Here is a 20,186-nt window from a genome sequence, read left to right as displayed (position 1 = left end):
TGTGGTTTAACTCACCAAACCTCATAAAATGCACAAGTGCCTTAAAAATATTTCTGCAAAGAAACTAGAATTAGAAGATGATTCCGATAACATAAACACAAGTGAACAAAAATAAAATGACAATACTGACACCTTCTAGGCCTGGTATAGATTAATTAGTGTAGCTAGAGCCCCAAACCACAATCATCTGATCAGACTGGATACGTAACTTTTTGAGAAACCTAAAATTATCTTGAGGACTTTCTGGAGTATTGACTTATATCTACTATCAGGACCCTTGCCCTTTCCCTAAGTGTATTATTTTGCCTTGAGATATTATTCAATGTATACAAGGCAGAATAAACAAAGGAACATTTAAAAAAGAATGTTTTATCTTTGTTTTATTGCTTCATAAATTTCTATTCCTCATATGGTTGAAATGTACACAATGTATTAGTTTAAAAAATTCATACACAGAATGTACAAGCTCACTATGTTTCCTGATAAGGATGGGCAATCAAAGCCAATTGGAAACCACTTAGCTGGAGGGAGCCAGGGATGACCCAGGCATTGAGACCAGGCTACATCCTCCCCTGGGCCCCTTGCTTTGGGCTGGTGTGTCGTTTTGTTCTGAGTCTCTAGACTTTGTCACGTTCCTGGGTAGCTTCTTGCGGGAGAGAGTTTGTCTCCCCTGTAACTCTGTCCCTAGGCCGAGGTGTCTGTCAGGCTGCGTGGAGGGAAGGAAGGTTTTCAGTCCAGGAGTTTTAGATCAGTGGGGCATATAGGGGGAGAGCAATGCCTCAGTTAGGAGGGCCTTTGAGAGCCAGGAGCAGTGTTTCTGGGGACACCTGGGAACAAGTGAAGGATGTTGACTCGAGGCCAGCTTTATCTTCTCTGACACCCTCTCTAAGGAAGGTCTTTGCTTGTCATTCCGCGTCTCTAGTATGGATCTAGTGTAGTTCCTTCTCTCTTTTATCCGTGGAATGAACGTGTAAGACTGGTGCAGGACCAGTTTTAGAAGCATCCTGAGATTCGGGAGCAGAACCACCCTCCCCAACACGTCCCCCCCGCCCCCCCACGCCCCGCTGCGGCCCTGCTCCTGGCACAGAGAGAGCGCACATTAACAAAGGGTTCATTTTTCCTTAATTCCCTTACAATCAGCATTTTTGTGCTGGATTCCATCCGTGGGTCTCTCTGGAGCTCAGGAAATGAGGTGATCGGCCTAGGGAAGGAATGAAGGGGGAGGGATGAGGGGTGATTGGGCAAGCGGGCTGCGCAAACACAGGAGGTCAAAGATTCTGCTTGGCCCGCTCAGCCGGACATAAAGGGGCACTGGACGCGGGGAGGCCGCGCAGAAGCCCACAGGTCTGTGCTCCCGGCTCCTAGCCACAGACCCAGGAAGATGAGGCTTGCTGTCCGCACCTTGCTGGCCTGCGCGGTCCTGGGTGAGTGCCGGCTCGGGGAAGGCTCCCAGAGTTGCCAGCTCGGTAGCTTTTTGCACCCTCCACTCGGCCACAAGGCTCCTGGATTCCATCCATGCTTGGGCTGGAAGCCTAGAGAACTTCCCTCGCTCTTCCCCGCCGCATCTCTGCACCTGGTTGAGAACTGCCTTAGGTTCAGCTCTGCGCCTGCACGCAGCTGCTTGTCCTGCTAGTGCCTCTACCCCTTTCCGTGCCCTCCATGCTTCCTTGCTTCCTCTCCATGCTCTCCTCCTTGTTGTCCAGTAAATCCCGTAGTATTAGAATGCAATAAGAGCACTTCCATCATGGTTTATCAGATCCCTTCTATGAGGTCTCCTGAGTTGTGTCTGAACTGCTAAGAATGGCATTCAAGGCCTCCCAAATCTGACTGCGCCCCCACCCTTGGCGGTCTGATGGCCCGTGGGTGCCCTTGGCACTGAAGATGTCCTGCTAAGAAGCAAGGCCACTGAGGGATTCAAAGCATATTTGAATCCAGGCTTCTTGTGTCCTCACCAGTGAGAAGGCTGGGCCGGGGAGGGTCGGGTGAGGGTAAATGAGGCCATGGGTCCAGACACCAGTGGAGTAGAGTCTGCTGCACACATCCGTGCTGTGGGGTCTGTAACTGGAAGCCCTCTGTTACGCGCATCACCTCCTGAGATTGTTTGGCATCCTCTGTTCTTTAACTTCTGCCTCTCCTGGTGCATTTGTTATACCTTTGGAGCTTTGTGTTTCGTTACTTGTCTCTCCTGGAAAAGTTTACCCTTGGGAGTTGGCCCTGCATTACTTGCCTTTGGCCCTGGTCCCCTCCTACCCTCAAAGCACCTCACAGGGCTGTGCAAGGTAAATGCAGGACTCAGGACAAACTCCTGCCCATGAGATTTCAGGAAGGGCAGTTTGGGGAGAGGGGTGGGAGTGGGGGTATCTGCCACTGAATCCTGATGCCTCCTATGACTTCTCATGGGCAGAGGTGGGATAAAGGGTGGCTGGGGCAGTAATTTCCCAGTGGCTCCTCCTTATGCATCCTGGAGAGTGTTGCCCTCCCCGCTTCCTGCTTTGCGCTTTGTGGATATTCATCAGCTTCCCTGAGTCAGCCCTGTGCTCTTCTCCACAGAAAGTGGAGATGACAGAGGTCTTTGGGAGCAGTGCAACCACATGATTTTAATAGCTGCAGACACGGCTGGCTTTAGTTTCTCCTAATGGCAGCCCAAAAGACTGATGAAAATTGAGGGAGGGGTCACTGGAAACAGAAAGAGCCACTGAATATGTGGAGTCCTACTTATTCCTGGAACAGAGGATGATAGACGAGATTCAAAGGCAAATTCATTATTTCATCAGTCATTTACCCCTACCTATTGGCCAAGCAGATGGAAAATAACTCAGAATGTCATCTTCTTTTCTTCTCTGGGCAGAGATCAAAGGCTGGAGACCTGGTTTCTAGGCCAGTCTTGGCCACTAATAGGCTGGATGACCTTAGGTAAAGCATCCCTAAGGCCAGTTCCATCATCTTTAAAAGATGGTAATTCCTACCTTGCCAATGCCTTCAAGTGGCTGAAAATGCTCTGTCACACTGATGAGGCTTATGTCCCAGGGCAGTCTCATGATGGTGAGATAAGGAGGCAGGGAAAACAGAGAAAAGCAGATTATTGTGGTCTCCAGTTAAGAGCTGTTGGTCAAGCCAGCATCCCTCTGGCTAGCATAGGGTGGTAAGCAGGTGACTAGGGGGCCATTAGGGTTCCATTCTCTTGTCCCCAGCCTCAGAAGGCAATGGAATCTGTGCTCTGTGGTGTTAATGGGAGGAATGGGAGGAGGACAGGATGGGAGAGATGGAGACTTCAAGAGCCTTCAGGGGGTGCTCTGTCTCTCCCACTAACACAACCTCTGACCTCTTTCTCCCAGGGCTGTGTCTGGCTGTCTCCCCTGAGAAAACTGTGAGGTGGTGCACGGTCTCAAATCATGAGGCCAGTAAGTGTTCCAGTTTCATGGAAAATATGAAAACTGTCCTTGAAAATGGTCCTTTTGTCAGCTGTGTGAAGAAAACCTCCTACCTTGAGTGCATTAAGGCCATTTGGGTAAGCCACTGCTGCCTAAAAGAGAGTGGAATAAAATCCAAACCTTCTCTTCTGACATTTTGGAACAACTCTACTCAGGTGGGAGGCTGGTGTGTGGGACAGTCAACCCCCAGTGCTAATAAAGGCACTTCAGAAAGGGAAATTGGAGTAGATATCTTTAAAGAGTCTTAAAACAAAATCCAACACACTCTGAAAAGGGAACTATTTTGAGGCACCAAGTTCTCTGAATTCAGGGAAAAAAACAAGAATGTTTACTATCAAAATTACCATATGACATTGTTTTGGAAGTTTGTGGTACATCACGGGAACTAGATGAATGATGCTCATGGAGAAGAGGAACACAGTGCCAACTGCAGATGGTTGCTGATCTCTTTGTTTTTCAGATTTTCCAAAAACACTTCACTCCTTCATTGTTGTCCCTGCACATCTGAATGGGGGTCAGACCCTGTGCTGAGCAATGGGGCTGAAGTGGTGAATTTAAACACATCTGGCCCTTATTCTTGACAAGATAACATTCTGGTGAGGAGAGAAGAAAAATATGCAAACAAATAAATTGTAAATTTATAAGTGTGTAATGTACAATGAAGGGAAAGAGTACAATGCTCTGACAGAGACTTTCAGAAGAAACTTACTTTGGCCTGCGTGTCAGGCACAACCTCCTTGACAGGGAAGCAATGAAACTAGGACCCCAAGGATGAGCATGGGTACGCCTGCCGGGTGCCATGGGTAGAACACGTCAGGCAGTGAAGAACAGTTTGTGCAAACGGCCCGAGATAGCAGAGCAGGAGTTTCTGAAGTTGGGAAGTAGGGAAATCAGGGTGAAGGAGTAGAGCAAGCAGGAGACAGGAAGGAGTAATGAGGTGGGAAAGGTAGACTCAGCCAGACGGAGCATGATTGACTGAAGGAATCAGTGATTTGGTAAAAACAACTGGCCTGTGTGTGTTTTTTAGTTGGATCTGTTATGATCATGCTTTAAATTATCACCCTTGAATTGTGACATTTGTTTAGTTCTAGTCCATGCATGTCCCTTTTCATTTTTAAATTGCTGATAATATAAAATAATACTATCCATGAACCTAATACAGGTTCTCAAAACTTCATCAGTACCAATAGCTTACTTCTAGGGCTGCTGTGTGGCAGCACTGGATTCTATGGGAATGGCAACCACGTAGTGTGGTGTAACCCACTGGCCCTCCTTACAGTTACCGATGTCTTTCTCCATCCATTCTCAATCTTACAACTTTCTTGTCTTGTATTTTAGTTTTAAGATGTATATGGGTATGTGTGAATGACTATATGGTTTTGATTCGTAAAAAGTTTCATAAACATGGCATTACTATATGTTGTCTTCTCCTTGTTTTTCTCTCCTCAATATTATGCTAAGATTCACCCACATTGTTGAATATAGCTATTGTTCATTCATTTTCAGAGCCCACAATAGTCCATTATGTTAGTATAACACAATGTATTTTTTCTTTTCTGGTCATTAGGCATTTGGGTTCTTTCCAGCTTTTGGTTATTCTAATCAGGGCTTGACAAATTTTTTTTTAAAGATTTTATTTATTTATTTGACAGAGAGAGAGATCACTAATAGGCAGAGAGGCAGGCAGGGAGAGAGGGGGAAGCAGGCTGCCCGCTGAGCAGAGAGCCCTACATGGGGCTCGATCCCAGGGCTCTGAGATCATGACCTGAGCCGAAGGCAGAGGCTTAATGCACTGAGCCACCCAGGCGCCCAACAAATATTTTTAACACACCTCCTAGGACACAAGTATTAATAGTTTCTCTTGAATATATATACGTAGGAGCAGACTCGCTGTGCCATGGGATATGTATTTGCCTTCTAAGACAATGCCAAATATGTTTGATTTTTAAAAAAATGAATTAACATATAGTGTATTATTAGTTTCAGAGGTAGAGTTTAGTGATTCATCACTTGCTCATTATATATATATTATATATAAACATATATAAAATATATATGTGTATATATATATAAAACACCCAGTGCTCATTACATCACGTGCCCTCCTTAATACCCATCACCCAGTTACCCCATCTTCCACTCTCCTCCCCTCCAGCAGCCCTCAGTTTGTTTCCTATAGTTAGGAGTCTCTTATTGTTTGTCTTCCTCTCTGATTCCGTCCGATTTTATTCTTCTTTCCCTTTCTTTATGATCCTGTATTGTTTCTTAACTTCCACATATGAGTGAAATCATGTGATAATTGTCTTTCTCTGATTGACTTATTTTGTTTAGCTAATACCCTCTAGTTCCATCCATGTCTTTGCAAATGGCAAGATTTCATTTTTATGGCTGGGTTATATTCCATTGTATGTATACACACCACATCTTCTTTATCTATTCATCTGTTGAAGGACATCTCGGCTCTTTCCATATTTTGGCTATTGTGGACATTTCTGCTATAAACATTGGGGCGCAGGTACCCCTATGGATCACTATGTTTGTATCCTTTGGGTAAATAACATACCTAGTAGCACAATTGCTGGGTCATAGGGTAGCCCTATTTTTAGGTTTTTGAGGAAACTCCATACTGTTTTCCAGAGTGGCTGTACAGCTTGCATTCCCACCAGCAGTGTTTGACTTTTAAGCCAATTCAGTGCAGTTCTTTATTTACCTATGTAGTTGGTTGCCTTCATTTCTTTTAAAAAAAATTTTAAATTTAAATTCAGTCTAATTGACATACACTGTATTATTAGTTTCAGGGGTAGAATTTAGTGACTCATCAGTTGCATATAACACCCAACTCATCAGTTGCTCATTACATCAAGTGCCCTCCTTAATGCCCATCACCCAGTTACCCCATCCCCCACCTATCTCCCCTCCAGCAACACTTAGTTTATTCCCTATAGTTAAGAGTCTCTTATGGTTTGCCTCCCTCTCTGTTTTCCTCTTATTTTTTCCTTCCCTTCCCCTATGTTCATCTGTTTTGTTTCTTAAATTCCACATATGAATGATGTAATATGGTATTTGTCTTTCTCTGATTGCTCTATTATGCTTAGCATAATGCCCTCTAGTTCCAACCGTGTCATGGCAAATGGCAAGATTTCATTCTTTCTGATGGCTGAGTATTATTCCTGTGTGTGTGTGTGTGTGTGTGTGTGTGTGTGGACATCCGGGCTCTTTTCTCTTTTTTTTTGGAGTGTAGTTGACAGTTAATGTGATTATTTCAATTTCTACTCCTACCACCAGCATATGAGTGAAAAATCCTACCATTCTTGGTGAATTTGGTATTTTATCATTATGAAATTATCTGGCAGTGCTTTTTGACTAAACTCTATTTTTCTATTAACATACTACATCAACTTTCTTTGCTTAGTAGTCTTCTCCTGTGATTTCTTTCATTCCTTCACTTTCAGTTTTCTGTTGCTCCTGCTTCAGGTGCATCTTTTGAAAACTGTTTATTGCTGAATTTTATCAATACAATCTGACAATCAGATTTATTTACTTTATGTGAAATCTCATTTATTTTATTATTATTACTGGCAAATTTGGACATATTTCTGCCATATTACTTTTTGATTTTAGTCCAGCCTTCCCTTGTTTTCTGATTTTTCCTCTTCTCATTTTTAAAAATTAAGTTTGCACATGTGTGTGTTCATTTGCATTGTTTTCCCTTTATTCCACTTTCCCACCTATCTGGCAATGAATTTAAACACTTTATTTATATTCCTTTTGAGTTCCTTAAATTTTTACTACATATTTTTAGCTTACCAATGTATTACAGTAAAATAATCCTGGCCTTCCTTCTCAAACAATAGAATGACTCTGGGAAGCAGTCGCTCAGACTTCCCTCTTCCCTGTTTAAATATTACCATTTAATATTTTATGTCTATCTTTTTAAAACCCACAATGTAAATACTTCATGTATTTGTAGACACTATACAAAAATATATGTTGGGGGGGTTGTGGGTCTATGTCTGTGTGTGTGTGTACACACACCCAAAAATTTAGAGAGACGAAATATTTAGATTTATCTACATTTTTGCCATTTAGACTGTTTCCCATTCCTTCTCATTTTTCAGACTATCCTTCTGGGATATGTTTCCTTCTTGATATATAAATTTTGGGGGGATTCTTTAGAGCCAATATCTTAGTGTTAAACTCTCTCAGTTGTTTGCTTGTTTCCTCTACAAATGCTTTAATCTCACGAATGGTAGTTTTGCTGAATGTATAATTCTAGCTTGACATTTTTACCCTGTTTTAAAATATTATTCCACTATCTCCTGACTTCCATTGTAGTTGTGGAGAAGAGTGGTATTATCCTGTTATTCCTTCAGTCATCTCTGATTGATTTTGAGGTTTCATTTTCTTGGTCTGTGATGTTCTATAGATTCACTATGATTAATTTGCAGTTGTGAAAATCTTGGTACCTCTCCTGCTTAGTGTATACTGGGTTTGTGGAATTATGTTTTTCATTAATTCTGAAAAATTTGCAGCCCTTATCTTTTTAAATATTTGTTTGTTTCAGTCTCTTTTTTAAAAAAGATTCTAGGATTCCAAGATGACACATGTCGGGTCTTCTTTAATTTAACCTTTTAATCCTTCTTTCACAATTTCCATCATCTATACCTCTTTTTGGCAGGATCTAGAATACATTTTTCAGATAGACCTTCCACTTCACTAATTCTTACTTTTAACATGTCTAATCAACTTATTGCCTATTCATCACTTTTTTTTTTTTAAGATTTTATTTATTTGACACAGAGAGAGAGAACACAAGTAGGCAGAGAGGCAGGCAGAGAGAGAGGGGGAAGCAGGCTCCCCACTGAACAGAAAGCCAGATGTGGATCCCAGAATCCTGAGACCATGACCTGAGCTGTAGGCAGAGACTTAGCCACTGAGCCATCCAGGCGCCCCTCCATTCATCACTTTTTTATTTCAATAGTTATATTTTTTGTTTCTAGACATACCAGTTCAAATAATTTTTCTTTTTATTTCTGATAATTTCCTTTTCTACGCTTTAACTCTGATTGCAGCCTTCAATTTGTATAGAAAAGTAAATCCCTCACAGGCAGCTCTTCTCAACTGCATCAGACAGCTTCAACCTCCCTCGAGTTTTTTGTTCCTCTTGACACTCCGACATTGCGGTTTATATTCTTATGAGTGCAGTTATCTGCACCTGTGGGGGTTATACTTGATTTTAATCCTCCTCCTCCTTGCTGGTTCAGGTTCCCCTTGGAATCCCTGCTGCTCTAGTGGATCCCATGAGTTAGGCCTTGGCTCCTTGGTTCCGTTGCCCCTGAGGCCACAGTGATGCCTGATCAGTATCCTGGTGTCTTGGCCATAAAGCCCCAGTCTCACCGCTCTGAGAAAAGTTGTTTGTTTGCTTATTCGTTTTTACTCTGTGGTGTGTGGGGTGGGTGGGGGGAGGCTAGAGGTTGTACTTAACTTTTTTGATACCAAGGAGGCCACAAAGATTGCTTCATATTTGGTGTTTAGTTGTGGAATACGGCTGTCCTTCACCAATGTGAATGCATCTAATGGCACTTAAATGTATACTTACAAAAGGTTAAATAGTAAATTTTATCTGATGTATATTATAATAAAAACAATACCAACCCTTAAAAGTTGCCCCAAGATTAACTAACTAACTAAATATCCAGCAAGTAGCAGATATGGAAGAAATAAATCCAGACAACCTGAATTTAAATCCCAGCTCCATGACTTACTAGCTATGTAGCCTGGGGAAGTAACAAACTTCCCGTGCCTTTGTTTTTCAACTGTAAAATGGAGCTGAGTTGAACAGTTGTGACCTCGACATATCTGAATAGTTCATTAAGCAAACAATGAGCCATAATAGAAATAATAATCAGCATTTTACCCTTAATTCATAGTATAAGTGAGAGGTAAAGCCCAAAGAAAGTATCAAATCCTTGAACAAGATTGTTGTAGTTATGGGGTTCCAGGACAGGAAGAAAAAGTACTGAGTACTGAATCAGAGTGGACACAATGTCTTCAAGGCTACCCTCCTCCATAAGAAGGGCTTCACAAAGTGCCTGAGGAAGACCTCAGCAGAAGGCTCAAGATAAAGAGGTTACCAAAGAAAGCAATGTAGTATGAATATGTAGTATAAATATGGCTCACAGTATAAATATATGTAAGAGCATGGTTGCAACTTCTTCAGTGTCTGTTGTGTTTGTGCATTGTACCCAGTCTAGGGTTGGGACGGCAGCTTTCCTCCATGAGGTCTGCCAGGAAAAGCTCCTCTAATTCATGTTGATCTTGAAAGATCACAGATAGGTTTCTGGGCCAAGAACCAGACTCCTTACCAGGGTAAAGAAAAACATAATCCATTCCTTACTCTATGTGGGAGGAATAGGAAAATGATGGCCAAATCCCCTTACCAGGGAGGTGACATCAACCGAAACCCTTGGTGTGATGCGTAGTTGGGCCAAGGTGAGGGTTCTTCTGGCCCCAGATCCAAGAAGCCCTGCCAGTCACCCTCACTTGCCTGGGTATAGGTAGCCCTTCCTCAGAAGTAAGGACTTCATCAGGGTCTGGTCTGTTATCTTACAGGCAAATGAAGCAGACGCTGTGACACTGGATGCAGGCTTGGTGTTTGAGGCGGGCCTGAATCCCTACAACCTAAAGCCTGTAGTGGCAGAGTTCTATGAGTCAGAAGGGGGTAAGTTCTTCCTGGGGACCCAGGAGAGAGTTTGTGGCTCTTGTTCTCTCCTGGTAGATGCTGAGTGTGTCTTGCCCAGGCAGCTAATGTAGACTAAATACTGATGAGCATTTCCCGTTGGGTGTCAGTGGGGAATGAGAGGCCCTATCATCTGCCATAGGCACAACTCAAGGCCTCTGGGGCTTTGGGATGGTTGAGGACTGGTACTCCTGACACTGACCTTCTGGGCTGTGAAATGGGCTCCCTGGAGAAACAGAGCAGACTGTGCACAACCCGACCTGAACCACTAGAGTTTAGAGCTACACAGTACATACCTGGAGCCCCAACAGCCTTGCATCTCCTCTGAGTGCAACCAGCTGTCCCTGGGCCTGTGTCAGGGAACAGGAAGTACTTAGAATAAATGTGGTCTCTGCGCTACAACTCCAGTTTCCTTGCGGGCCTGGCTGGTATGTGTAGGCAGACACACTGCAGGGCCATGGTAGGCAAAAAGCATTTAGGCCACATGTTTATGTAGCCTTCTTGCCCCTGTGTTTGCTTGGACTGTTATTGTAAATGTTCTCCTTGTGGTCCTTTCTTCCCCCTGCGAGTCTAGGCAGGTTTTCCTGATCTCTCTCCCTTTGTGAGCCAACCCAACATAAATGTGCCCTGTGGATTCCCTTTCTTTACTCAGGAATCCAGTAGTGATAAGCAATGTTTCCCTGTGGCCCAGGTTAAGGGTCTTTCATTCACATGTCTCTTTGCAGATCAAAAAACCCAGTATTATGCTGTGGCTTTGGTGAAGAAGAGCAGTAACTTCAACCTGAATGAGCTCGAAGGCAAGAAGTCCTGCCATACAGGCCTTGGCAGGTCTGCTGGATGGAACATCCCTATGGGCTTACTTTATTGGAAGCTGCCTGAGCCACGTGACTCTCTTCAGAAGGGTAAGTAGGCAAGAGGGTGACTGCTATCAGGCAGGCCCACACAGGCCACACTGGGATCACTCAGACATGATCAGGTGATCATGTATGATGAGTCTGGGGGGTGGAGGGAGTAGGTACACCAGATTTAAACTGGTCAGTTCTGCCACACCAGCAGCCCTTGGCAAGTGTCAGCTGAGTTTCTTCTTTTCTGAGCTCCTAACACCCAACCAAAGGCTATCCTGAGAAGTGGGGGGAAGGCCATCAAGCCCAACAGAGGGCTTCAGTCAGGGCCAAGTTTGCTGGGCCCTACTGATCACTTTCCTGGGGTTCATTCCTATCTGTGGCTGATCTGCTGGCCATGAACTTGGCTTGCACCACTCTACCTGGGTTTCCCATCTCTCAGATATGACTCCCAGAGGAGACCTCTCTCTGAGCTGTTCCAGTCTGACAGTGACCTGAGACAGGACTGGGTCAATGGCAGGCACAGGTCTGGTTCTTGGGGAGGGTGGTGGGAGGACAAAGGTTAACTCCTCCCTTTTTGGAAAACCTTGATCTTGATCAGTGAACATATGCAAGGGTGTGCTGAAACTGGGTATATTCATTTTCCTTTAGTCACTCTCTGTTCCCTAAAAACCCTAGACTGGGAGCTATAATTGCTTGTGCCCAGGGTGGCTCATGACCTGTGTTACATGTCTTATGTTGAACAGCGGTGTCCAGTTTCTTTGCGGGCAGCTGTGTTCCCTGTGCAGATCGGACAGTCTTTCCCAAACTATGTCAACTGTGTGCGGGGAAAGGGACAGACAAGTGTGCCTGCTCTAACCATGAACCATACTTCGGATACTCAGGTGCCTTCAAGTGAGTGAGACCAGCTGCTTCTCCATGATGGCCAAACTGTCCAATGTCCTCAGGCTGGGAGACCCTACCTGGCCCATAGCAGAGCCCAGCCTACAAAGAGGCATCCAGAGGCCTAATGCCCTCACAGTGACTCAGTGATCCAGCTGAGACTCTCCAGGCCAAGCCAGTGCATATACCTTTTATGTGACATTTGACAAGGGAGCCCCTCTCCTGGAGATTTTTTCTACCTCCCCAGAGCCCTGGAACCTGCCCAGTGTGTTCTTTTGCTGGACTGGGCAGAGCCTAAGGAAACAGGCACATCCTAGTGTTTGAACCATTCTTCAGTGACTGACCCTCTGCTTTCTATTGTGGCAGGGTCTCCTGTTTAATGCACTCTCTCTGGCCATCCCTCATTGCCCCTGTGCAGACAGCTCATGTGGCTGATTTTTCTCTCCCTCTTTCACCTTGGTTATATACTAAAGTTTGATGTCAGCCGAGGGACATTTCCTCTCTCAGGAGACTCTGTGTCTTTATTTTCCATTTCAGAAATTTAAAAACTCTTTTCTCTATTAAAATATCTTCATTGACTTTTTTTGCTACTGTGGGGCATGTGATAAGGGATTTCTAGTTCCCATAAGCTCATCCCCTCCTCATCTTAGTGGTATATCAGTGCCCCGTAGTGCTTCCTCAGCTATGGGTTGGCATAGAGGCCTCCATCAGTCTCTGCCCTTGTCCCAGGCAGGATGGTGTGACGAGACAGACCCTCAAGCCTGAAGTGAAGGGCCTGCCATGCAGGAATCCTTTTAATGTATTTTTTTCCCACAGGTGTCTGATGGATGACGCTGGGGATGTGGCCTTTGTCAAGCATTCAACAGTGTTCGGTAAGTAACAGGAGAATCTACAAATTCCCTCCAGGCAGTGGGCCCCCCTGCCCTGTACCCCTTCTCATGGACAGTGGTCACATATAAGCATACTGTATTCCTCCTTTATCATTGCTTGGGTTTCTAGTTGTGCAGAGTTGTGTACCTATGGGGTCTACAACTGGACGCCTGAGGCCCTGTCTATCCTTCAAACTCCGGGACATGGGGACCCTTCTTTCTGGTCAGTGTTGCCACAGCAAGGGATTGGAGGCACATCTGGCTGAACTTGGCCTGAAGTTGGTCTGCTGAGATGAGACATGTTGTGGAGTATGGGGCAGTTACCCTTGTACTAGGCATCAGACACTTTCTTGCCTGTAACTGGTTGTGGGATCTCAAGCAAGTCAGTTCCTTTATGTACTCTGGCCCTCAGTGTTTGCTCTAGGTATCTCAGTTTGCACATGCTATAATTCATTGGGATTGCAAGGGATGAGGAGAGAGACTACAGCTCATGACTCTGTCCTATCTGCAGTTGGCTCATCCAGGCTTTCTTCCCCCAGAAAACCTGCCAAACGAAGCTGATCGGGATGAGTATAGGCTGCTCTGCCCAGACACCTTGCAGAGGATGACAGTAGATAAATATAAGGAGTGCCACCTGGCCCGTGTCCCTTCCCATGCTGTTGTGGCCCGAAGTGTGGGGGGCAAGGAAGACTTGATCTGGGAGCTTCTCAACAAGGCCCAGGTACTGAATTCACTATCCTCCCTTCTGCTTAATAGTCCCTGCTTGGATTTGGGGCATTTGCCTACATTCCCTTTTGTCACTATGGAATAACTTTTTTTTTTTTTAAGGACATAGTGGGAACTGTGCCACATTCATCTATTTGCTTAAAAGTGCCCAGTGGGGACTCAGAGTCATACAGAACCTAGTCCTGCATGACTGCCTGTCAGATCCTTACATTTTGGCCTAGTGACATAAAGATGCTCCTTATTGTTTAGTTCTGTTTCTTTCCATCTAAACCAGGACTTCAAGGCCAAGGGCAAATACTTCCTCCCCCATAAGGCCTTCCATGACCTCTGCAGAAGGAAATGATCTCTTTCCTAATGTCCTCTCAGCCTGACTGCAAGAAAGCCACACACACAGCCAGGTTTATTTCTCTAGAGTAGCAGAATGCCAGCCCTGAGCAAACCTTCTCTCGTCCAGCCCTCCCATCTGTCTATTAAGGGCTGAAGTGGTAACCACACGGTGTCAGCTTCTGAAGGAGACTGCATTTCTTAGACTCAGTGAGCTGTCAGCCCAACCAAGGAGACAGGCACAGAAACATATTCCGCAAAATAGGTTGCTGCATGACTGCAAGAAGGCTGGGAATGGGGATGGTGCTGGGTGAGAAAAAGGAGGTCTGATTGCCCTTTCTCCTGGAATCTTGACAATTTCATGGTTTTAATTTCATTTTCTGAGGTTTTTGTTTCCTCAGCCTTTCATGCTGCTGTAGCCAATCACTATTGTGTTTTACTATACACAGGAACATTATGGCAAAGACAAATCTAAAGCCTTCCAGCTCTTCGGCTCACCTTTGGGGAAGGACCTGCTGTTTAAGGACTCTGCCCAAGGGCTTTTGAGGATTCCCTCTAAGATGGACACCTGGCTGTACCTGGGTTATGACTATGTCACTGCTCTTCGGAATCTAAGGGAAGATGTGCGTAAGTACTGGGAAAGGATCATGTGACATTTTGGAGCCTGGAAACCTGGTGGGGGCAAGGACCAGCAATAGACGCTTTCCAGGTACTGAAAGCCCACCCTGACATTTATCTGCCCTGCCTTGCTGCCTAGTGTCAGACTGATGCTAAATGGTGTCAGTCATCATGAGATGGGCCTGGACATCACCAGAAGGCATTGAAGGAAATTCATGCTTAAAATGACTTGGATTGATACTAGTGTTATTTTCCTTGTGAAAATCAGGGCTGCCCTACCCTCTTTGTGGAGCCAAGTAGGCTGGCACAAAGTAAGTGAAATAGGATACAACTGCTACGGACTTGCACACCTGCTGCCAGTATGATGACCAATGTGTGCAAAGCTGGAGCTCTAGACAGCTTGATCCTGCTCCCGAATTTCCTTGGGTCATTGGATGTTTGCTTGATTACATTCATTCATTCAACAGACACTTATTGATCATGTAGTCATAGACTGTGCTAGGTGCTGGGCATGCAGTGGTGAGACAAACATATATTAGATTCTGCTCTCATGGAACTTTCTCACCAGCGGAGAAGATAAATGTTCTATGAAGAGTCACTCTATGGAATGACTGATTAAAAATGAGAGATTTGCTCAGAAGAAGGGAAAGCAAACATAATAGAACAAAATATCATGGTCTGATGAGACCCTGAAAACAAAGAAAAATAGCTCCTAGAGCTGCGGTAAGGCTTCCTTGAGGCAGTGACTTGAACTGAGCCTGTCAGTCAAATAGATGGCCATTTACTCAGCAGACATTAATTGCAGTGACCATAAGCCAGGCACTGCCTTTGAACAATGAGGGTGCCATTAGCCCTTGCCCTGGCTGAGTTTATGTTCTCCACAGGGAGAAGACAAAAAACAATGAACACATAAGTAAGAACAACCCAGGTGGTTAAGTGCTATTTCAAAAAGAAGAAGAAAAAAACCCAAAACAGCCTGAAGGGATAGAGGGGTTGGGAGGAAAGTTGGCATCTAGGAAGAGATTATTGTAAACCATATCTAAATGATAAGAAGCCAACAAAGAGATTGTTACTGCCTTTGTTTTCTAAGATGATGAATTCCTGGAATGGGACCTGTTTGTATATTGCTGACAAATCCCAGCATTTTCATAGAGACAGTTAGTAGCATTCATAACCAGCAGGAACTTCTGGGGCCTCATCTGAAATCTGGCTCTTTTTCTTACGTCCTAGGCCCAGATACCCCGAGGGATGAATGCAAGAAGGTGAAATGGTGTGCCATAGGTCACCATGAGAGGGTCAAGTGTGATGAGTGGAGTGTAAACAGTGAAGGGAAAATCGAGTGTGAAACAGCAGAGTCCACTGAAGACTGTATTGCCAAGATCGCGGTATGTCACTCCTGCCTCCATAGGGCAGCATTTCTGCCCCCGCTGCCTGTCTGTCCCTAAGGCTGAGGGAGTGTTCTTGGGAAAGATATAAAAACCCGGGTTCCCAAGGAACCCTGCCCTCATGTGGGAGCCCAGCCCCATGGAAGCTTCAGTACTTTTGAACTTATGGATCTGAAGGGCTCCTTAGGGCTCTGTTTCCTTCCGGTGTCAGCACACAGTGGAGGGCACTCTGAGCTTTGTCCACTTACAGGAGATTGGACCATGGTGTGAGTGTGCCTGAGACCCATGGTGTGCCATGACAGGTTTGACAGGGCTGCTGATTGTACAAGCAGGTAGAAGTTTAGCTTTGCATTCATAAGATGCTAGGTGATCACAAGATCATTCCATGTTTGCTTTTAGAGTTTTGAAAATCCTAAATGATACAACAAGAAAATGAGAAGTACTTGTAATCTTCTAACTCAGAGAAAACCCTGTAAAATGGGATCATATCAGATGCACAATTTACTATATTTTTGCACCTGATACCTAGTTAGTTTTTCTTATGTCACAAATCATTTTTCTAAAATAGGATCTTTTATTTATTTATTTTTTTTATTTATTTGGAAGAGAGCAAGTGAGAGAGCAAGTATGAGTCGGGGAAGGGGCAGAGGGAAACGGAGAGGGAGAAGCAGACTCCCCACTGCACAGGGAGCCTGACGCGGGACTTGATCCCAGAGCCTGAGCAGAAGGCAGACACTGAACCAACTGAGCCAGCCAGGCACCCCCAAAACATGATCTTTTAATGTAATCTCTTTCAGAGCGTGGATGTGATGCAATCTATTTAGCCATTTATCCACATTATCTATAACATCATTTAGTCTGTTTCCGTCTTTTTTGCTGTTATCAATTATACGTGCATGTTTTACATTGTATGAATCACACTTGCACTTGTACTTTTAATCCAAATAGTTTCCCACATATTTGATTACTTCTTTACGGTGTATTCCTAGAAAGTAGATTTCTAGGCCCAATGGAAAGCTTGGTAATCTTGTGGAATTTAAGCATCTCCATAAAACAGGGCTTATAAACCTGAAAAATAGATCATTTGAGAGTATTTTCCTCATTAACACTTTGTCTACACCAAGCACTGAAAGAGCACTCATCCACATGGCCTGATTCAGGGCTCGAGCCCCCATCAGAAGGTGCTCTATGCCACAGACATAGCCCCCTGTCCCTGACTCCACTCATCTGTCTTACAAATAAGAACTCTTGGTGTCGGAAAGTTGTTGTGGAAATGTCTCTGGGACAGTGCATCTTATGAGAGAACAGGAGGACTAACTGTGGGTCTTTGCTCCTGAAGAAACTAAGCAAGGTACTCCAAAATAATCCTTAGTTCATCATGGTTTGGATGAAAATGAGAGTACATTTTATTTTCTCTGCTGGGTATTCCCAGTGCTAGACCCTTGGGGGTCTGGCACAGCACCTGCTCTCTCCTGGGGCCTTCATGGCCTGTGCTGGGAAGGCTGCCTTAAAGAAATGGTTGGAAAAGTGGGTAGGACAGAAGATGGCCTCTTTTCACCTGCTGTAATGTGCTGTGTCTTTGCAGAAAGGAGAGGCTGATGCCATGAGCTTGGATGGAGGCTTCATCTACATAGCGGGCCAGTGCGGTCTCGTGCCTGTCCTGGCAGAGAACTACAGTAAGTAGAGGGGGTGCCTCTCTGTGTTTTATTTCCTCCACACCAGGGAGAGAGGAAATGGGAAAATCATAGCCTGATTTATACCACATTGGCCAGAAAGCTTTTGCTTACTTAGCACCTCCCACTTCCTAGACTCTGGGTTCTCTCATCTCTAATCCCCACAGTCGTCTTGAAGGATAGAGTCTTCCATCACACTTTCCACCAGGGGGATTGGAGGCTTTGCACTGGGAAGTTCCAGCTAAAGGGAACCTCTGCAGAGGACAGTTGGGATTCTCAGCTGGGATTCCTGGCAGGTCTTCTTGCTTCCCAAATTCACACTTCTGTTGCCGTGGTACAGGGATTCAAGTATAGTTGGCAGGCACCACTGTAGCCAGAGGTCAAACAGAGCAGGAAACTTGAAATTTACAATTTTGGGCTAAATTCCAGAGGCCAGTGAGCAAAAGTGAATTTGTATAATCCAGACAGCCTGGGCTGTTTGGGAATTGGTGAAATGTAGATTGTCTTCCTGGTTCTTTTTATTTTGAGCTGCACATGGGAATGGCATGACTTCCAAAGGATATATGCTTAATGACTTCTTCATTTTCTCCTCCAGAAACTCAAGGCCCTCAATGTAGCAGCACAGTAGAGGAAGGTGAGTTGGATTGGTAACCTCATGAGTTTAATTTGTATTGCTTTTGGGAAAGGGGAAGGTATGTTTAAATTCAAATCAAAAGTAGGTAAGGTAATGGAAGAGACTAATTTTTAGAATGCAAAAGAACCACAGAAAGATGATAACTGATAATGTTGGTTACTCTTTTACACTTGCCATGCCTTACACACAGGATTTCTCATTGAATTGTGTAAGTGGGTACTGTCATCCTTTAAGGATGCCTAAGAGGACCAACAGCTCACAGAGGTTACATGTTGTCAGGGTTCCTACATCCTGAAAGCAAGTTCACACCCTCCCCAGCATGCCCAACTCCTTCACATTACATAAAACCTGCACAGTTTTAGACGAGAGTTACACCAGCCAGGGAGTCTTGCTTATATGTGCCTGGCAGGGCTGAGCAGAGAGGCTCATACACGCAGATGTCTAGAAGCATGAAATTACCAAGCCTCCCAGCCAGGGTTGGGCCCAGGAACCGAGACCAACCTGGCTCTCAGCTGGTGCTCTTGTAGGGGGTGGATCTGGAAAGATGGGGCAGGAGCAAGATAGGAAATCTTGCCAAGGTGATCACTGGGTCCCAGAGCCCAGTGCTCAGACCTCTCTGGTCATTTCCTAGCCATTAGTGTGCAAGTCTGTCCTTGTGACTTCCCCTAGTACGACCTCTTAGCTTTTCCCCATCATTCTAGGACCCAGGCTCTTTGGCCAAAAATAGGAAGACTTGTTCTTCCTCCATGGATGATAAGGCTTCTCTGTTTTCTGCTGTAAATAGTTGACTGAATTAACTCATTTAAAAAGTTGAAATCATGGGTTGATCTTCTATTTGCAGTTAAGGAGCAACAAGTATTTTCTGCTAAAGACGGCAGCTGTCTTGATTTTGAATTTCTACTTCATATATTTATTTTGGTGCAAACCTGTATTCTCCATATCCCAAAATACCTGGCCAGAATAGTCCCTGTAGTTTATTGGTCACTTACTAGTCTTCCCTAATTGTTACTGTATAAAATGTTGGGAGTCACGTGCTCCTCAGGATCCACTCCTCTGATATTCCACAGTGAAGGGTGAGTTGCTAGTTTATAACTTTCATAGTTTTATGAATTTAGGGAAGTGTTATATACCAGCCATTCCTTTGATGATGATGTTTTCTTACTATTTTGTTCTTAATGTTCAGAATAATCTCCATCTGACAGAGTGGTACTTCATCTCAGTTTTGGGGAAGACCCTTTCAAAAACAGAAGGAATGATTTAGGATAATTTTGCTTTCACAGGCAGATGGCAGGCTTTGATTGCAGACATACTCTGGAGGGCCCAGGGGTGTTAATACTTTCTTTTTTGGTGTCTTTCTTGTAGGGTATAAGGCTGTGGCTGTAGTTAAGGCATCAGCAGATGAGAGCCTCACCTGGAACAATCTGCAAGGCAAGAAGTCCTGCCATACCGCAGTAGAAAGAACCGCGGGCTGGAACATCCCCATGGGCCTGCTCTACAGCAGGATCAACCACTGTGAATTTGGTATGTGAATCCTGGGAGGATGCTGTGATCAGGGCCAGGCTGGAAAGAGGTGTTCTTGGAAAAGAGTAGTATGGAATAAAATGCTGTGTCCCTGGCTCTTTAGTAGTAAATTTTGGGAGATATCTAAAAGAGATGGTAGGGTTGGGAAGCTGAATCAGAATGGTTCTTTTTGGCTGCATATATGGCTTCAGTAGATATGTGTTTACTTTCCTCTCTCATGAAAAGGACCAGGTGAGCAGTCCCTGGCTGATATGGTCATTAGAAGCCTAGGCTCCTTATCTCTTTCTGAGCCACAATTCTGAGCCTGCAGCTTCTATTTTCAAGGTCAACCATGGTTGACATTCACGTTTGTGATTCAGGCAGCCTCCAGGAGCAAGGAATAAGGACAACTTGAAGTATACGTCATCTGTGGTTATTGTATTAAAGAAGACATCCAGGAAATAAAAATCAGTTACTTCAAGGAACTTTTCATTGCTCAGAACGTAGACTCATAGTCACACTTGGTTGTCAAAGAGGTTCGGGAATGTCATCTTTTATTGGGC

At 44.5% G+C, this 20,186-nt stretch overlaps 1 protein-coding gene across 1 annotated transcript in view; it reads left to right on the top strand.

The window, feature by feature from the left end:
* Positions 1 to 1,245: 1,245 nt before the first annotated feature.
* Positions 1,246 to 20,186, top strand: part of TF (transferrin) — a 29,233-nt gene continuing 10,292 nt past the window's right edge. Inside the window, exons 1-12 of the mRNA XM_080827120.1 lie at positions 1,246 to 1,424; positions 3,336 to 3,508; positions 10,044 to 10,152; positions 10,896 to 11,072; positions 11,759 to 11,906; positions 12,711 to 12,766; positions 13,303 to 13,484; positions 14,263 to 14,440; positions 15,662 to 15,816; positions 17,402 to 17,492; positions 18,085 to 18,123; positions 19,486 to 19,644. Of these exons, the coding sequence (XP_080683246.1) occupies positions 1,382 to 1,424; positions 3,336 to 3,508; positions 10,044 to 10,152; positions 10,896 to 11,072; positions 11,759 to 11,906; positions 12,711 to 12,766; positions 13,303 to 13,484; positions 14,263 to 14,440; positions 15,662 to 15,816; positions 17,402 to 17,492; positions 18,085 to 18,123; positions 19,486 to 19,644 (1,510 nt within the window). The 5' untranslated portion in view covers positions 1,246 to 1,381. The remainder of the gene's footprint in view (positions 1,425 to 3,335; positions 3,509 to 10,043; positions 10,153 to 10,895; positions 11,073 to 11,758; positions 11,907 to 12,710; positions 12,767 to 13,302; positions 13,485 to 14,262; positions 14,441 to 15,661; positions 15,817 to 17,401; positions 17,493 to 18,084; positions 18,124 to 19,485; positions 19,645 to 20,186) is intronic.

This window comes from Martes martes (genome assembly GCF_963455335.1).
Source record: "Martes martes genome assembly, chromosome: 1".
In the NCBI taxonomy this organism is placed as follows: domain Eukaryota; kingdom Metazoa; phylum Chordata; class Mammalia; order Carnivora; family Mustelidae; genus Martes; species Martes martes.
Note: the sequence above shows the minus strand (reverse complement) of the source record. Positions and strands in the feature narration are given on the sequence as shown.